The 20,085-nt window shown below is 31.7% G+C and overlaps 2 protein-coding genes across 3 annotated transcripts; both read left to right on the plus strand.

Moving 5' to 3' along the window:
- The first annotated feature begins 35 nt into the window (after positions 1–35).
- On the plus strand, positions 36–6,193 carry LOC113004802 (mediator of RNA polymerase II transcription subunit 29). Of its 2 annotated transcripts, none has more exons than XM_026139179.2 (2): positions 36–410; positions 5,446–6,193. In XM_026139179.2, the coding sequence occupies exon 2, from the start codon at positions 5,453–5,455 to the stop codon at positions 6,044–6,046; it is 594 nt and encodes a 197-aa protein (XP_025994964.1). In that variant the 5' UTR covers positions 36–410; positions 5,446–5,452; the 3' UTR covers positions 6,047–6,193. The 2 variants fall into 2 exon arrangements, with proteins under 2 accessions (XP_025994964.1, XP_025994963.1); XM_026139178.2 differs by having other exon boundaries at positions 36–389.
- A 179-nt stretch (positions 6,194–6,372) lies between these two features.
- LOC113004801 (serum response factor) lies at positions 6,373–20,045 on the plus strand. The gene is given in 3 exon segments (XM_026139177.2): positions 6,373–8,828; positions 8,831–9,235; positions 19,410–20,045. Coding segments are annotated over 3 exon segments (1,128 nt in total). The 5' UTR covers positions 6,373–8,711; the 3' UTR covers positions 20,016–20,045.
- The last annotated feature ends 40 nt before the right edge of the window (positions 20,046–20,085 follow it).

Below are 20,085 nucleotides of genomic sequence, written 5' to 3' on the forward strand. Positions count from 1 at the left end.
CATGCGTGATTCGACTTGATACTCGTCGTTGCACGCGCCAATTGGCCAACAGAGTCGCCAATGAGAGACGTTTGTCCGGCATTAAGCCGGTATCCCATGAACGGAAATTTACAGCGAAACTGAACAACGCGACCAATTACAATCGCAGAAAAGAAAGTAAAGTAATGATAGCAGAGTTGTGATTGGTTACGCCATTCCGCTGTGAATTTCGGCGCGAGCTGGGCCGGGCACGACGCCGACGACGCGTCAAAGCAGAATGTAGTTTCAGTCCTTTTGACAATTGTGAGAGTTTTTCTAACCTATCATACTTTGCATTGCTTTGTATACATTCGCTTTGACTGCTGTCAAAAGTTTCGTCCGATTTAACCACGACGAATTTATAGAAATCGGTAAGAAGCATAAACTTTTAGGTTAGTAAAAGAAGGGTGTTACGAAAAAGCCTGTTTTTGTCCTGCTCGGTGAAAGTATAAAAAATATCATTTCTTATGTGGTTTTTTTTATGCAAGACACCCGATGATGTTAGTCAAAATTACGTCACATGACGGGAATACAGAAAATCGAGTTTAAATCGAGAAACGAAGTTATTTACAAGACTTATTCGGATTATACGTATTGATGGTACACAGAATTACAACATGTTTTAATAATAATTATTTTATAAAATGCAATATTTATTAATGAAAATATCAGACTCAACAATTGTGTGCTTACACGAACATGCCGAGACGGTTTCCTCCATTTAGCGTATCATCATGCTAGCATACGAAAATTGTCCTCTGTGCTTGATTTTCACTATTAAACATAGCATTTTTATAAAATATTCGATTTTTCGCATTAAAACATGATGCACTGCAGTATGTACTATCAATACATATAGTATAATGTATTGTTTTGCTAATAATTTAAACTTTAATTAAGCAACACTGCGTTTCTCTGATTTAAACTTAATTTATGTGTTCCTGTCAGGTGACATCATTTTAACTAACACCACTGAATTCCTCACTTCAAAAATTGTAAGAACCGTTTCTTTTTTACTTTATAAACGAATCCTAATATGATTGAAAAGTGTATCAACACATATAAATAATGAAAATAGCTATACAAATCAAAAGCAGATTATAATTCAACATTTTTCTATGTGAATTTACAAACATTTACCAGATTCAAACTGCGCACCATATGCTTACTGGATTAAACATAGCTCTTAAGAAAAATCCTGAAATGTATCACAAAAATCAAGTAATTTAATAATTTTGAATTTAATAATTTTGACAATATTATTTTATTAGAATTTTATTAGTAAAGCAATACAATGCCTCTTCTTAATTTTGTAATAAATTCTTTACACTTTTTGGGATAAGGGGGGGGGGATCATAGAGATGCTCATACCCTGTAAGCATGTAATATTTTATATTAAATAATATTTCTGAAATATTAAAAAGTTAAATGCCAGTAAAAAATTTTTTATGTCTAATTATATGTAGTTGTACATGTAGTTATATATGTAGTTATATATGTTGTAGTTATGTATAATTATATATCAAATATGTCTATATATATTAAAATACTTATAATATTATATAAATATGTATAATTATGTATGATTTTTATATATGATTATATATAATTATCAATAATTATACATAATTATATATATTTTAATATATATGAACATATTTGATACATAATCATACATAACTATATATAATTAAGTATGAAAAATTTTTTACTGGATATTCACTTCTGATATATGAATATTATATGAAAAAATAAATAATATTATTTAATATTTTAGTATTTCAATATTTTTAATTATCAGGAATAACTTTTAAATGTGATATTTATAAAATTTATGAATATTTTATGCGTAATATTTCACATTAATTTTTAACCACAATAATATTTGTAGAACATCTTCATAATATTCTATGGATAGTGAAGTAATATATTACGAATATTATGCAAAAATGGACATAACATTAATATAATATTTCCATAATACAATATTCCATAATATTAAAATAATATTTTTAAAAATATTGAATAATCTTTTAAATATTTTAATATTATTTTAATTTTTAATAATATTTGTATAATCTAGGAATATTACGTGTTTATAAGGTAAGCATCAAAATTATTTGACTGATTAGCAATTTTGTTTTTGTGATATTACATTTCTGAGTTTGCTGGAGTGACGGCCGAACTCACTCGACGTAGATATTACAGATTTTACTTCGACGGTAAGTCGATCGGCATGCGGTCACGCGCAGGCTAAAGAGTAAAGGGAATAGCGCTAAGGCCAGACGAGCAGGCTAGCACTTTGTCAAGCGCATTCATGAAGATATTATCTGGTTTTTTCTTCGATTTTAACGTTATCTAATATGCAAGATCTTTCAACTGCCACATTACACAATTATTGCTGTTTTACTCTTCACGTCAATTTGGCATAAAAATTCACACATAAAATTTTTGGAACGTCATTTCTCTTATAAAGCTTTTATGCTCATTTTGAAAGCGCAGTATTCTTTTTTTTGTAAATCTGAAGTTGAGCTATACTTTTTTTATACTTAGAAAGTTTAAAATTTGTAGCAAATATCACGAGTCGACTACAGAAACCAATAATTGAACTATAATTTTATTTTATTTTTTATATGAAATTGTTGCTCCCACCCTCCGTTATTGTCTACTTTAATTCTGGAGAAGGATTTTTTAATCCGTGTCTTCAATAAAAAGATCTCTATCTGCGAAAATATTTGCGTGTAGAGACTGGTCCAGCATCCCCTTAAGAGTTGTTTTAAGTATGGCAAGTATGCGCTGCGTAGTTTGAGGGATCTTGTAAATATTTGTAAATTTACCTAGAAAATCATTGAGCACTAAGATCTGCTTGTGATCAATATAATCATTCTTGTTATTTAAATTTCTTTTACTTTTTCTAAGCAGGGAAAAAACGGACCTTTTTGTAACATTTTTCTTTATATTATTGGTAAATTTAATTTATAATGGTGTGAAATACAACTTATTCAAGTTTTAAACCATAGAATGATATCATACTGCATTGAATAGATATATTATTTCTATCGATACGTACGTTTTCTACCTGAGGAAATGGGCTACTCTTAATGTAATATAAGATTTTCATGCTTTTTATAATTTTATTAGCTAGATTTTTATAAGTAAATTTTATATTCATAACTACCCTTCAATCTCTAAACTTTTATAAACACACCTAATCATTAACTTAAAAGAACAGAAAGAATAAACAACTATCAAATTCAATCTTGAAATGACTTCTGTTGGAAGACATCTTAATTAATGTTTAATGAGTGCTATACTAGATGCTATCTAGAGTGGATGAAGGAATTTATATGTCAAATTTATGTACGATTATTATAACATTAAATAAAAGCATAAACATATTGAATGTTAATATTTCATTCTAGTTATTATATTTGTGTAGCAAATTAATAGAAGCAGTTGACATACATATTAGAACTTACTGATTAAAGAATTAACTTAATATTTAACTAATATTAAAAGTTAACAAAACTTTTTAATATGCAAGGTAACTTATTGTGACTTTCCATGTGATTATTTTTAGAACCATTTGTCATTTGAAAAAGTATTTCAAGTAAAACTTGTAGTTTATTTCAAGAGGAACATGTTACGCTCATAAACATAATTAAATTCACACTAATAATATGATTTATCATCATTTATGTTAACAAACAGGATACTGCATGCTAAATGCATATTATCTCGTAATTACTTCGAAAGAATTAGTATTATTGTACTAGCATCACGCATCCTTTATTTCAGTAACAATTCTATTTACTATAGCATACGTCTAGTGAAATTGTCGATGTTTTTGATTTTTGGGAGAATAAAGTTAGATGACTGTATAATAATACTGTGCAGGATTGCTCGAGTCATATGATAATTTGCAATTATGCTCAATAAGAATTTTTGCAACACTGTAGTAGGCAATGAATAAGTTTTACTTGAAACATTTTTTCGAATAACGAATAAAATAAATGTACCGGACATAAACATAGGTAATCAAATAATATTATTTATAATATTAATAAAGTCTTTATATAATATAGAACTCTTACTCGTTATCGTCATTTTTTGTTCCTCACTCCCTATCGTCGGGTCATTTGCGTTTTACGCTTCTGTTAAAGAGTAACCGTAATGAGATGGTTTTCAACCGTAATTTTACTTCTAGTTTCGACTTTTTATTATACGATAAAAAAGTGAAATGGCAATAACAATTGATGAATCTATGTAATTTTGGCACGTATTGGCACCAGTCTATGCGACATGGGGAATTTTGCTTGGACCCCACAATAGGGAGTGTAAGGGTTAATATTTGCATTAATTTAAAAACTTAAGAGTCCCTTAAGCAGAGAAAATTATTATTTGAAAATTATTATTTGAAAATTATTATTTAAGCCCACATATCTATAGCACTCATTAGTGAAGTATTTAAATAAATAAATGGAATGCGTAGGAGTAGCTGAATAGATCCAATATCTGAACGTAACTTGTTCCACTGTTTGACCACAATTAGAAAATAAATATGCTGGCAGGAAATAAATATAAATAAATATTTAATGACAAAAAGATTTAATTCTAATTTAAATTGATCTTCACATAAAATATTTTAATTTTATCAAAAATTATAAAAGCAATTTATTGCAATATCTTTTTAATTGTAATGTTTATGATGTATTTTATCGAAACAAATTTCTAATTAATCTTTGAAATACAATAATGTAAGCAACGGAAAAATAAAACCAACCGCCGGGATTTGAATTCGCGATCTTTCTCACAGCCTTCTAAAGTAACAGCCTAGCACTAAGGCTGTTGCTTTAGAAGGTTCTACTACTTTCATAATTATTCCGCTCGCTTATCTATATCTAATTGATCTTATAATCTTAAATATCCTACAACATTCAATTATTTATTCATATATGTATATAATGAAATATCCAATTTTTATACTATGAGCTAAATGCTTATATTGAACGAATTTATTGACGATTGGTCATCATTTTGCTAAATTACAGATACATAATTAATAAATTTTTTAAATAAAAATTTTTAATATTTGATTTACTTTTTTGCCAATTATCAAATATATAGCAATTATTTTTGCAATAGTTATTTTTATTTATAACTGTTCAAATAGTAAATATTTTTTTCAATGTAGTTGAATATTGGAATGTATCCAGTCACTGGGACATTTACCATAATAAAGAGATAAGAAAAATTATAATAGATTATCCTGTATTAAATTAGTATATGAATATACTGTCTTTAGGTAAGGGGAATATCTTTGTCTTCCTTTTCTGCTATTTTGCATGTAGGATTTTATTATTTTTTTTTTTTGTATAATTAGATATATTAAACATGATAAATTAAAAATGATTTAAAAAACGATAGGATCAAGATGAATATCCCTCCGATTCAACAATCGGGCGCTATGGGTGTGGGACAAATGGGACAGCCGGTAAATCCTCAAATGTCTCAGAATCAACAACAGCCGCAACAAACGCAACAGCAAGTGCAGCAGCAACAGCAGCAGCAGCAACAACAGCAACAGCAAACGCAAGACAAGCTCGATAATATCTCTAAAGTGAAGTCTCTTGTTGGTCCTTTGAGAGAGTCATTAGCCATAGCTCTTAAAACCGCAGCACAAACATTGCATCAAAACAGCTTGGTCGACGTAGGAACCATGAAAGGCATAGAACAACCGGATCATCGATTTAATAAGAACATGGAAGAATTCTATTCCATTTGCGACCAGATAGAACTGCATTTGAAGACCTCTGTGGAGTGTTTGTCCCAGAACTCTAGTTCGGTTCGATACCTACCGATGTCGGTTATAACAACACGTACCGACACGGTGAGCACGCAAGAAGGACCAGCATTGTCTTATCCGCAGTTTCTGATGACAGTGCGCGCGCAAGTGGCATATGCTCGCGAGATTCACGACACTCTAATGTCTCATGCTCGCGCGATAGCGTCCGGTGAACAATCTTAATTTTCATAAATATTTTAGAGAAATGTGCTCGATGAAACAAGACATAATAGAAGGTGCTACTAGAACGATCGTTATTGCGTGATATAATAATAAGTTTTCTTATGATATTGTTATTTAATAAATTATAAATATATGAACCAAAATGTATATCTTGTTATTATTTTAATTAATATTTATAGAAAGGAATTTTAAGCTATTTCATTATCTTCAAGGGGATCCGAAAGCAAATTGCTGCCATTTTTTTAGAAAATATCTTTGAATTGGCTTCACAAAATTCCAAATTCTTTTAAAGTACAGAACGGTAATTAAAGTACAGAAGGGCAAGGAGCGATTCCGTTCTAATAGCAAAAAATTTATTACGTTTTAAAATTAAAAAGAATTTTTTTCGTTTTTTTCCTTAGCATGAAATCTTTGTCCTCTTCATTTTGTACGTACTTTCATTGCGTAAAAGAAATTCTTGGAATTCTACAAAGTCAGTTAAAAAATATTTTCTAATAAAAAAATGTTGATAAATTTACTTTAGGATCTCTTTAAGATTAATAAGTTTAGAAAACATATTTGATTAAAATGGATTAAAATTAACACTGTAATGAAAGCCTTAAATCATTTATTTTGAAACGCATTCTACCGTATAAATAGTAAAGGATTATGCACAACAAATAGAATATGGAACAGAGAATAAGGAACAAATCAATATGTTGAATGATGGATGTATTATCTTTCTTTATTTAACGTTCCATTTCTCATTCTCTGTTCTCTATTCTATTTGTTGTACACAGCCTCATTTTCAATGATATGTAGTTTTAAGGGAAAATCAATTATGATCTTGACACCTACAAACTTCAAAATATCATTATTTGAAAATTCTATGTGCAATATGGATTATCATTACACAAGATAGTCGACGAGTTTTGTATTTTATTGATTGATCAATTGTACACACACACAAATGTAACACTGGTTTGTAAAAGCTGTATTTGCACATAATACAATCAATTGATCAATGAATTAAAAATTTATGTAATTTTTAGATCTTAAGGCTCAAACTCTTTCGTGATGCAATATTGACGTTAAGGGTGAGAAATGACAGGCAATAAATGTTACATACAGTGCATTTTGTAATTTTTCCTTAAAAATATAATAATTTTGTAATTCTGAAATCTGTAAAACATGTGATGAACTGAAATATCTATCTGATGTGTCACATAGAAGTATAAAATAATTCTTGAAATAATGGTTGCGTTCACACAGAGCGAACACAACAGTTGAGTGCATGCTTAGTAACTTGCTTGTGATTGGAATAGACCTTCCATCATAAATCTAGGATAATATCACAGATATCTATAGATAGATATCTGTGGATAATATACAAATAGTAGCAAATGCTCACTCAATTGTGTTTGCTGAATGTAACCAGTGATACTATTTTTCAGTTATCACAGTGAAAATCTATCACAGTAATTTTAGTAGCTGAGAAATGTACATTTCAAAAAATATTTTACATTTCTACATAACATATTGGATAGATGTCACAGTTTACCGCTTGTTTTATAAGTTTCACAGGATTATGAAATTCTATTTTTAAAGGAAAACTAAGAAATACAACTGTAAATAGCAAATAATTTATTTCATCATTTTTCGTTTCTGATTTCATATAAATAACATCGCACCAAAAGGGAACCAAACCTTAAATAAATAAAAAACGCATCGAACGTTGAATTGCCAATTTGCGTGACAGCGGAACGTCATTAGCATCTCATTAAAGTTCGATGGACGAAATATCGCCTAAGAGTACGCGTTTCATCCCCTCCCTTTCTAATTAATGCCGTACTGAAAATTCACACGTATCGGACGCGTCATCGTCGTCGTCGTCGGCGTCGTCGTCGGCGTCGGCGACGATGGTACAATAAACTCGGAAGCGCGTTTACATTCCGTAACGGCTACACAGTTGATCGCGACGATTTGCGGTCACGTATGGCAGAGAAATATGGATCGGCCAGAGGGGGCCGGAAAGGCGTGCAGGAAGCGCTACTGTCAGTTGGATTGGTGTTTCGTAGCAACGCGCCGTACGATCATTCGAAAAGGAAGGACCACCTCTGTTCACCATATTTGGCAAACTTTTCCTAATATGGTAACGTCTACTTCTAAATATGGCAGCCGGGGACGCCCTCTCAGCGCGCGATGTACCATTCCGCGGTCGCATTCGTGGCTGAATATCGGCCGAACGGAGATGCGTGCGAACGATCTGTCGATTAAACGCGAGAGTGTGAAAGCCGGGCAATTTTTCGACGTTGATTTCGGCACGGATCGCCGTCCAGTTGCGGCCACGGCGCAACAGCGGACTAGTTTTTCATGGCGTGGTCGCGTAACGTTGGCGGAGGGAGGGGGGGGAACGTTGGACCGCGCAGCGCAGCGACACGCGGTAGCATCGCCGCCGCTGCCGCCACCACCGTAGCCGCCGTGGTTAGGCACGTAGGTCAAGTTACGATACTCCGCTTCGCGCATTCAGTTCGCAGGGAGCGCTCGTACGGTGCGTGTCGTTGTCCCATGTTTCTCTAGATGATCGATCACGTGGTGAACCCTGCGCCGAGTTCTGCACGCGATTTCGTCGCGAAGACGCGCCGTCGTCGTGGGGAAGGGATTAAATGTGCGCGCCGACGCCGTGATGGACAACCCTAGCGGCGGAAGAGACGGTCGGTACGCGAGTCTCGGCTACAGCATGGGAATGATGGGGAGCGATGCTGGCACGGAAATCTACGGCCGACCGTCCACCTCTCAGCTTGGGCGGCGGCAGCGGCAGCGGCGGCGGCGGCGGCTTCTCAGATAGGCCGCGGCGGCGGCGGCGCCACCATGATGTCACCCGCGGGCGCCGCGACGCCAGGCGTCGGCTCCGTTCAGCGGGGCATCAAGCGCACCACCTCCGACGTCTGCTACGGCGACGACGGTAACAATCCGGCGGCGCGGCAGCAGTCACTCTCGCAGGGTATGTCCACCGGCGGCGGCATGCCCGGCGACTGCGTGCCTGACAATCTCGACGAATCCTTCACGAGTTTGGGCCAGCCGAAAAAATCACCTCCCTCGAACGGCAAGAAGACCAAAGGCCGGGTTAAGATTAAGATGGAGTACATTGACAATAAGCTCAGAAGGTACACCACGTTCTCCAAGAGGAAAACTGGCATTATGAAGAAGGTTTGTATCGTGCAGCCCGGCAAACCTCGTCTAACATACCAGCTACGTGATAAGCGCTCGTGGGAGCCGTGACTCGACAGCGCGGTGTCGCGTACCTCTTTTGCGTCTCTTGACTAACTTTCAGTGTTCTTAGAGAGAAGGAAAAAGAAAAGTGTGCGTGTACGCACGCACGTTAAATTCTGTGAAAACAGCATTTACACTGATGACGACGACGACGACGACGACGAGGTTCTGAGTTCTGAGCACGAGCAATGCTCAACGAGTTTCTCGCGCGTTTTCTCTTTGATTGTCGCAACAACGATGGGATGCTGCGCGAGGGCTCCAGTGTGCGCGCGCCCGCGCCCGCGATTTACGAGTGACAGCACTCGCAACTCTCTTCCACGGCTATTACGCATTTGCTAAGAGGACCGGTTGCTTGCACTTGAAGCTGGCAGTTAGCATTTACTCTGATTAATTTTTTGTGTGTATCTTTGTGCCAGAGACTGTAAACCAAGTGGGAAGCGCGTATCTTCCGATTCTTTCATCCGGTTTTTTCAGTGACACGATGAAGAGGGGAAGGGGAGGGGGATAGAGAGAGAATTTAAAAAAATGTTTAGAGAATTTTAAAAAAATTGTTTATTTTGTTTTAATTTTCATCCTTTAAATGTTAATTTTAAACAACCCTCAAAAAAAATAAAAAAAACTATTGAATGCACGATGTAAGAAAAGTGAAACAATGCGCATCGTCGGCTCGATGTGTGATGAGCCAATAAAATTTGGGTTCAAATACATCCGCGCAATTTGAATACGAAACCTTCACACGTACTTAAAATGCATGTTTAAAAAAAAAATAAATATAAAAATATAAATATACTTGGCATAAAATAAACCAAGTCCCACCTTCATCTTCACATTCTTTTTCTTTAGTAGCCCTTGGATTTTCGATTATTTCTGATTCACGTATAATCGCAATATCATGGTACCTTCACATTCATGACATTTAAGGCTGTAGTTATAATGAAATCTAGCATTTGAACTCAATTCTGGTTGGTCGAGACATATGATCTACTGCGCATCTGGTTACCTGTTACACCTTACATCATGATTAGATGGTCTTTAAAAAATAAAAAAAAAACCTGAGTTTTTTCAAACTCTGTTGCTGCATTTGAATTCCACGCGAAATGATTGCTGCTTTTAAGCGATAAATAATCAAATAATTAACTTTTGAATATTGTAAATGAATACTATAGATTAGTGTTCTTAATCTGGCAAAATTCTCAAAAATTTAAAAAAATCCGGTTTTTTTTTTTTTTTTTTTTTTTAAGATAATATCTTTAATATCCTTAATGGTTAAGAATGTTTTTCGCATGTAGAAGCTGTAATAAGTAATTCATATTCATATTGATTGTTTCATTATTATTTTGTTTATTTTTCAAAGAAAGGTAAAAACTTAGTTTTTTAAATTGTATTTTTCTAGAAAATTAAAAACATACTATGGGTACAACCTAAACAACATATAATATTTATAAAAGATTTACAAAATGTTTCATAAATATTTCTAAATTCAATAACTAATATGTAATACAATATATAAATATTTTTGTGATCGTAGATTGAACACATTATACAGATTTATCATATACAAATAATGAAATATGTATAAAATATAAATATTTTTTTATTTATCATAAATGTATAAAATATTTAGTCTCTTTTAGTAAGATGTTGAGTAAAGATTTTATAATTTTTTTTTCTTTTGTATGAAATATGTATAACATATTTACATAATTTGAAAAAATAAATAATAAATATTTATGAATATGAGAAATATTATGTATTATCTAGAAAATAAATAAATAAACGTTAAAGTAATCTATCATAAATTTTCAATCAAAAATAATGTAAATGCTCCAATAACTGGAACGATATAACCGAGAGCTAAAATTGTTAAATTTTTGTGAGGATTCATGATATAACATAATCTAATTATATAATTCATTCAAATATGAAATAAAAGAATGTTATTCTTGACATACACACACATTTTTAATTTTAAAACAATGAACTTGTAAAGTCTGAATTCATCAATATCCTGACAATCTAAAACGCTTGTGTTTAATGTCCTATGCTTATCCTAAATATTTGTTCTTTGTATTATTTATAAAATAAATAAAATCTTGGCAAATACATAATGTTTCTTAAAAAAAAAGTTGTAAAACATCAAAATATAAATGCCAATCTAGTTGTGCAATAATTTTTTCTAACGTTAAATTTTTTAAATATTTAAAACAATCTACCTTATGTCTTGAAATATTTAAAAATTATAATTGAACCTTAATATTATAAGAAATATATTTTTAAGATTAATGATAATAATGGTTTCCGTCTGTGTATATAGAAACATGTTCAGTCACATTTATCTGAGAAATTTTCAGATTTCTAGTATTATTATATAGACACGTTTTGTAATTTAATTGTTTGTACATTGCTTGCAATATTTATATTAGATAAAACGTATATGAACAATAATTTTGTTATTTTAAAACGATAGATAATCTTTCCGTCGATGTTATAAGATCGCGCATGTGGGAATGAAAGATTAATTCGGTACAACGTTCAAATTTTAAAAAATTATTTAAGCAATTTCTTATCGCAACTTTGATAAAGCGTCTCTATTTTTTCTTTAATTATTTATTGATCTTAAAAAAAAATCTTAAAATTATTTTACCTCTGCCAATTGCGACTCACTTTTCTCTTAATACAATTTCCCCTCATTACTGTGTTGCTGTTCTTTTTTATTTATTGTAAGTTCAGCCAATAGTTAAGAACGGATTAACAATAAGGTGACTGGTATATCTACTGCACTTACAACTCAATTTATAAAATATTATTTACCATTTTTAAGGAAAATGAACTATACCATTAAAAACTTTTATACTGTGGCTGTTATTATAAAAAAGTTAGAAGTATTTATTTTCTTATATATTTAAAGAAAACTTGAAAAAACCTTTATATATTTTATAGAATATATGAGATATGTGGCGCGTAGATAATTTACAAATCATACTTATAAATAAGACATAAAACGACAATAACTGATAAAATGTGTTTACAAAGTTAGGGTATAAATATATAAACAATATAATAATAGTAATACAATATTAAAGAAATTAATACATGCAGATAACAGTAAAATGCATTTTAATTTATACATGCGTAAGTGCTGCCTCCTAATCACTGAGCGGTAATGCAGCATTAATCCTATGCGCCAAAAGTGCCAAGTATTCCCAACAGATAAGATATTAAACTAACATCAAACTGAATAAAAAACACAAGAGCTAAGCAATTTTATTTTGTTGTACTTTATCTTTTACTACCCTTCTACACTCGTGTATCACGAAATAACCGCTAAGTTTATTACACTTCCTACAATAATCATTTTACATAGGTTACAATACATAATTGCATTATTTACTACGTTGATAAATCGATTCAACTTACTGTGATTTCGTTAACATTAACAGTAAAAAAATAAAAATTATACAATACTAATATGGCATAAAGATACATAACAGAGTAATTGCGTGTAACTATCCTGACTTATATTTTTTTTCGATTTCTGCGGCATAAATCTTCGCGTGGCGTAACTACTGATCCTACACTGGCTACTTTCTACTCACTCTTGTACCTTCATACACATACACATGCACGCACACATTTCTCTCTCCCTTTCCTTCCTTCCCTTTTTCTTTCTGCTACTTCTGCTCTTCGTAATCATTTTGCTGTCTTTCCTGTTTAATTTTTGTCTAATAGATCTATTTTTTTTCAGACACTGTATTATATCATTCTACAATTTGCTTTAGATATCCCGACGTTACATTATAAATTCTGCATATTCTCAACTTTTGTTTTTCCTAGTATCTACTGGATTTCTCTACGTTTCGCATTTCAGTCACTTGCCAATGACTTCGTTTAAGCTCTTTTCTTTTCAAGTATCTTGGTTTCCTCCACGGTGCTAATTTTGTTTAACCTGTTGTATCTTTATGTTTTTCTCATTATGAAGTCATCGTAATCTCTTCATCTCTCTTTTCCACATCTTCACTAATCTGTCTTTGCAGCTCTTTCTTTGCTCGCTACATTCTCTCTGAAATATATTTCCTTTCTATTAGCCCTCTTTTCGTTTTTTTTTTTTTTTTTTTTTATACTTTTTAATTAGGCTTTTCTTGCTTTTTAGCACTGCTTTTTCAAATCTTGATGCTTTCCACAAACTTTTTAGCATTAATCTTGATCGTGTTTCTTTTAGCATAGTTTCTTTCAGTATAGTTCGAAGAATCAAGTTTTAATATCTATTTTATAAAATTTATTTTTTCCAACTTTTTTTTCTCCCATTCTTATATCTCTGTATTGTATGTCAGAATTGGTAAAAAAGTTACTGTTTAAAATTAGATATATATAATTTAACTCGAGTTATCGTTGCTTACAGTTAAAATCAATATGCGCAAATGATGAAGAGAACATTTTTTTGCTTAGATCGAAAGTGTGTAAACATATTTATACGCGAAACATAGGGAATGTTGGACAACCGTAACCAAAATTTGTTTGTGAAAATTAGAATGGCAATCAAACTATACTATTGCCAAATTTTAGACAATAATATCGCGCATCTAAATGAACTAAAATATTGAAAAAAATAAAAGATTGGGATCGCAAATTCACGGTGTACTGTTCTTAAAAAGAGAATAATTTCTAGACTAATCTCAGTTTTTTTTGTAATATTTATGTATTTTTTTAAGATGGATAGATTTTAATAAATAAAATTTTGTTTACCTACAGAAAGGCGACTATCAATTTTGAAGTGTATTCTCTTTCTCCTTCGCCTTTTTCAATTTATTATTTTATCCTTATTGCTCGGATATATATTTACTATTTTAAACAAACATCTCTTTAGTGAAAAAAAATTATTTTTATTAAAGTAAATGTAATCATATGAAACTTTGCAGTATTTTTATGTTCATAATCTAAAAATATATTTTGACGATGTCGTTTATAAATAAATACATAAATATTTGTTATTTAAACACATAAATATTATTTAATTATTGATTCATTAATAGTTGGTATTAACACTTGGTATTAACAAGCACTTAAAAAAAAAAATTTGCAATCCTTATTTCAATTATTTTTTGATAAGGCGTCAAGTTGTTAATTAGTTGTAGTTATCGAAAAATGATGTGCGTGTTCGTATGTGTGTAGCACTTGTATTATCTCAGTTATTAAATGAATTGCTGGAAATAACTCATTTATTTAATAGCCTGCCGTTATATAGTAGCGCTAATATGCTAATACATACTAGTTGACAATTGTTATAAAACATTTTTACTTTCGAGCGTTTTTAAATTTTTAAATACATTTTAACATTTAAAGGGATCCCGTTAAAGTTATTCCGTTTTACCAATTATTCACGATTTTTTTCAGCGCGCTATTTTTTTTAATTGTATTTACAGATTTAAAAATCCTTTTCTACGATTAAAGTATAAGCTAAGTAAATGAAACTCAAGTCGATCAAGAACGAAAAAATTTAAGAAATTTAGATTTTTTTTGTTTTTATCTACTTTTAGCCTAATATGGCGTCAGCATGTGCCAATATTTGCTTCATACAAAAATTTTGCTGTCTGTACAAAACAGAAATGGTCTGAGATATAAATTACATTATAAATTAACGTTGTGTTTTTAGATTTTGGCTTGGATACTTAATATGAAAGATTAGTGTATCTGAAAATTTGCATCTACATGCATGCAATATTGATCTATGTATTAATGTTTTGTAAATCATATATATGTATTTTAAATCGCATCCTCTTAATTACTCATATTTTCTTTTCTTATATTTTACCGTATTATATGAATACACAAATACACTTGAGTGTTTTTTGTTATTTAATTTAACATTTTATTCGGCTGTACGTAATACAGTGCTGGCCAAAAATGTAGCGACATTGCATAATGGGAATGTTTGGAAATGCTTACAATTTTCTTGCATCTCTCGAAAAGTTAAATATTTCGGTGAAAAAAATCGTAGAAAAGTTTTTAACCACGCATTTTAAAAAATAAAGATAAAGTTTTTAAATCTGTGTTTGAATTTTGTTTCTGCATTTTGTTTCTAAATTACAATTAAAAATTAATATTTTTGCAATATTTTTGTTTTAATTTGAAGCGCTGCAATTTAATGAAACATTATTGGATAAAATTTAATATAAAAGTACTTCGGAGTAGGCTCTTTAAGCTTGAAAATGCTTTTCAAAGCATTGATAAAAAATTGATACGATAATTTTTAGCAATATTGGATTTTTAACGTAAAACTTTATGTTTTATGAAATGTTTTATGAAATAGCTTTGAAACTAAAGGTCTTACGGAAAAAGAAAAGAGAAAAAATGTTTATCATAAAGTTTTAAATTCGTATAAATTTTTTTCAACTTTTGATTTTTATTAAAAAAACACATTGTACCTACTTTTTATAGTTTCTGCAGACCAAAAGTTTTAAAGTTATAAATTTTTAGGATCGAGAGCAGAAAGAGATTATATGCAAAATGCATTTCACAATATTTTATTTGTTTTTCTATATACATATTAGGCTGGTCCAAAAAATCGACTATTTTTTATCTTTATGCGCTTCATTGGAATTTGAAAGTATATGTTGCAAAAGTAAATTTTGTTTTTTGTTCAGATTTTTAAAAAATGTTTTAGAAGTCGCTCTAGTCGTTTAAACATGAAAATCGACGTAACATAATATTTTAATTTTTTTATATCACATTGAGGCATATCCTGTTGAGTTGATCATTGAGATATTGTAGCCAGGAATCAAATATATATGCTTGATTTTTTGTAGCCAAAAATACTGACAGTAAGTCATTTATTTAATTCTTCAAAACTCGAATTTTTGGTATGAGGGCCAGGCTTAAGAAAAATCGCATTTTTTAAGCATTTTATGACTGTTGCGCTGTCAATAAATGTTACAGTTTCTGTATATCATAATATATTCTCCATTGAACAAGGAAACCGATACCACAAACGATTTTTAACTGCGATTGGTCAAAATAAATTTTTTAAGCATTTAAATGTTTATTTTTGTAAAAATTCAAGTTTTGAAGAATTAAATAAATGACTCACTGTCAGTATTTTTGGCTACAAAAATTCAAACTTATATATTTGATTCTTGGGAACAATATCTTAATGATGAGCTCAACAGGATATGCCTCAATATGATTTAAAAAAATAAAAATACCATGTTACGTCAATTTTCGTGTTTAAACGACTACAGCGACTTCTAAAACATTTTTTTTAAATCTGAACAAAAAACGAAATTTGCTTTTGCAACATATACTTTCGATTTCCGGTGAAGCACATGAAGAAAAAAAATAGTTGGTTTTTTTGGACCATCCTAATACATATAGTATATTGCAATGCTATATTATTATTTTGTGTAATAGATACCAAGATAACACACTTAAAAAGAAAAAACAAAAGAAAACATGGGACGCAAAAGACACAACATTGCATGACTTTTGCGATTGTATAAAAACAAAAAATTAAGTTACAAAAGAGTAGTTAAATTTGAATTTTCCTAAAGTACTCTTCGGAGATTAGTTGCGCAAGACTTGCCATCAAAAGAATGTATAAATATAAGATTAGGACGAAAACCAATATAATGTCTTCAGAAATGGAAGCATAGTTAATAAAAGTAGTAAAACATCTATTATAAAAAAAAACTGATTAAAAATATATCATTGGATAACAAAATATTATTTTTTTAAACAAAATTAATTTTTAAAATTTATATTTGTAATCCCATGTTACTGTTTCTGTTTTTCTTTGATCTATTATGCAATGTCGCTACATTTTTATAAATAATGTAATAAATATTTTATAATTTTGAGTCTAGAAACTATTAAACAATACTTTGATAAATATAATCGTGAAGTTTGACTAACAAAGTTATTGTGTAAAATGTAAATGAGTGACTATGATACTATCTTCTCTTGTACTATTTAAAAAAATTTAAATAACGTTAATATGATCTTCACAAAAACTTCTACGTTAAATAAGAGTCATTGCTTTACATGTTTTCAACATATAAAGTAATGACTCTTATTATATCGAAACAAATCAAATTTTGTTTGAAATATTTTTAGGAGAAATGCATTATATCTGAAGTATTTTATTTTATTATTATACATATATGAAATACGATGCGATAACATGTATAAACGTTATGATTAATTGAGCAATTTTTTGCATGAAAAATTATCTTTTGGTATCTGGAATCAAAATCCAAAATATGCAAAAATTGATGTGTGATACTTGAAAACGATTACTTGTCAGCTTTTACGTGTTTCACAAAATGTCTTAAAAGTATAATATGCAGAAGGTACATATGTAAATACAGATGTGACAAAAGTAGATATAGGCGCTACATTTACTTTTTGCCATGTCCCTAAAATTTAATCATGATACTGATCAAAATCTCATGACGTTACTCGCAATTTAATTTCTTCAGATTGCTAATATGCTTTGTAATTAGAATTGCATGCTCTTTTTCTCTTTTCTCCCCCTCTTTTCTTTCCTTCTATCTCATTCTTTTTCCATCTGCCACCCCTTCCTGCTCTTCACCCTCTCTTTTAGGATTATTTTATTGGTTGTCTTATTTTTTCCATTTTTGTACTTGAAAAACTTTTGATTCTTTTTATGATAGATTTGAATCTCAATACGATTTTGCATGATACCAGTATTAGTAGTGATATACTTGTATAGTCTCCGTGTCGTACAAAATGTTTTAAAAGTTCTTCAGATGCTATTGAATTATGGAATAAATTACCATTACTTAATATTACCATGCGACACATTTTTTAAAAGAAAATTTTTTAATTATCTTACAATAAATGTTTAGTTTTCTTACACATTTACATTTTTTTATATCCACACTTATGCGCACTATATACAATCACATTAATGTACACTTTTACACTTATTACATTGTTTTCATAATTCTTCAAGGTTCTTATACTGTTTATTTTCATATATCACTTTGCACAGTAGTGTATAGGCTTGATTAATTTTACATTTTTAAATATTTGTATTTCATCTATATCACATGTTCTTATCTCTTATGTACTATTATCAGTGTTTAAGGGGAATTTGTTCCAGAGTGTAAAGTAAATAACGATTTATCATCATTTCTTATGAATATATCAGAGTCTCTTATCGAAATTGGAGTAATTGCTCGGAAGAAACATGTATAGAAAATGAGAGTAATGTTGTTTCTTTCTTTTTCTTCGTACATTAAGAAAATATGTTTAAAAAAAATTAATCGATTTGTTCTTACAAACATACATAATTGAATATCAATATTACAAAATCACATGTGTTAGATGTAAATGTTTCGCACGAAATATGTATCGCACAGTGATCACTTTGAAAAAATGTATCTAATCATGCTATACTTGTTTAAATGGCCTACGACATAATTGAATTTTAGTTAAGTTATTTATTATGTTGATATTTGAGGTGTTTTACATAGGGTTGGGCAATGGAATTTTGGAAAGAATAAATTCAGTTTTTAATGCATAGAAAAAGAAATAATCTTTATTATACTATTCGGTTATACAAACGAGATGTCACGCTTGATTCGCACGGATGCACAAAGCCAAACAGTTGATTTTAAGGCCAACGATAACGTTCAGAACAAATTTAATTTTTATGGACATAAAGCATAATGAACCGTTACACCTTAACATAGATATTGCATCAATATTTAAAGAATAACGAAAACATATTCTAATATTTTATGAGTCACGCATCAGTGTGAAATATTACAATTGTTTATCGTAAAGCATGTTGCGAAAAAGGAATATCTCACGTAACAAATACATTATCATAACAGCAAATTCACAATTAATATGTTCGTAAAATGCATTTATACTTTTTCTGGTAGAGCAAGAGAGAAGGAGGGAGGAGAAACTAAATAATCAAATCTTTCGTCTTATTGGCCTTATTGTACTTTAAAGTATTTTCAAATTTATACGGGCTGACCTCGTATTAATGTGTTCTAAATAAATTGTTTTTAAAATGTTTAGATGTAAAACAAGTAAATTTGTCTCTTGAAGAATTAACGAACTATCGATTTGACGTATTTTGCAGGCATACGAATTATCGACGCTGACTGGTACGCAGGTGATGTTATTAGTGGCGAGCGAGACTGGCCACGTATACACGTTCGCGACGCGTAAACTGCAACCGATGATCACGAGCGATGCCGGCAAGGCGCTGATCCAGACCTGTCTTAACAGTCCGGATCCGCCGCCATCGGGCTCATCGGGCGACCAGAGGATGTCAGCCACTGGCTTCGAGGAGACCGAGCTGACGTACAACATCGCCGACGACGAGCAGAAAGTAAGGCAACTGGTGTACGGCTCGCCGCACGGTGGCTCGCTGCACGCCGGTTATCCTGGTACCGGGCCCGGTAGCGGGCCAGCGGGCGGCCCGACCGCGGGGGCCCATCCGCCGCCACCGCCACCGCTGCCACCGGGCTCGCAGCACGCGCCGTCCTCGCACGCGCAGCACGCGCACCTCATAGCGCATGCACACGCGGCCGCCGCCGCCTCTCCGAGCTCGCATCTTGTGCCGTGCTCGAGCCCTGGCCCGATGCTCGCCGGAGGCTCATACCAGCAATCATGTCCCTCGCCTCTGCCGCCCCATCATGCTGCCTACCATCCCCATATGTCGCACTCGCACCCCCAACGGTAGTACGCGCTCGCCGCTCGTCGGTCTTTCATGCTCCGTCCTCCGTTCCCGCCGCATTTCACGTTTTAAAACA

Source organism: Solenopsis invicta, chromosome 9 (assembly GCF_016802725.1).
Source record: "Solenopsis invicta isolate M01_SB chromosome 9, UNIL_Sinv_3.0, whole genome shotgun sequence".
Taxonomy (NCBI): Eukaryota; Metazoa; Arthropoda; class Insecta; order Hymenoptera; family Formicidae; genus Solenopsis; species Solenopsis invicta.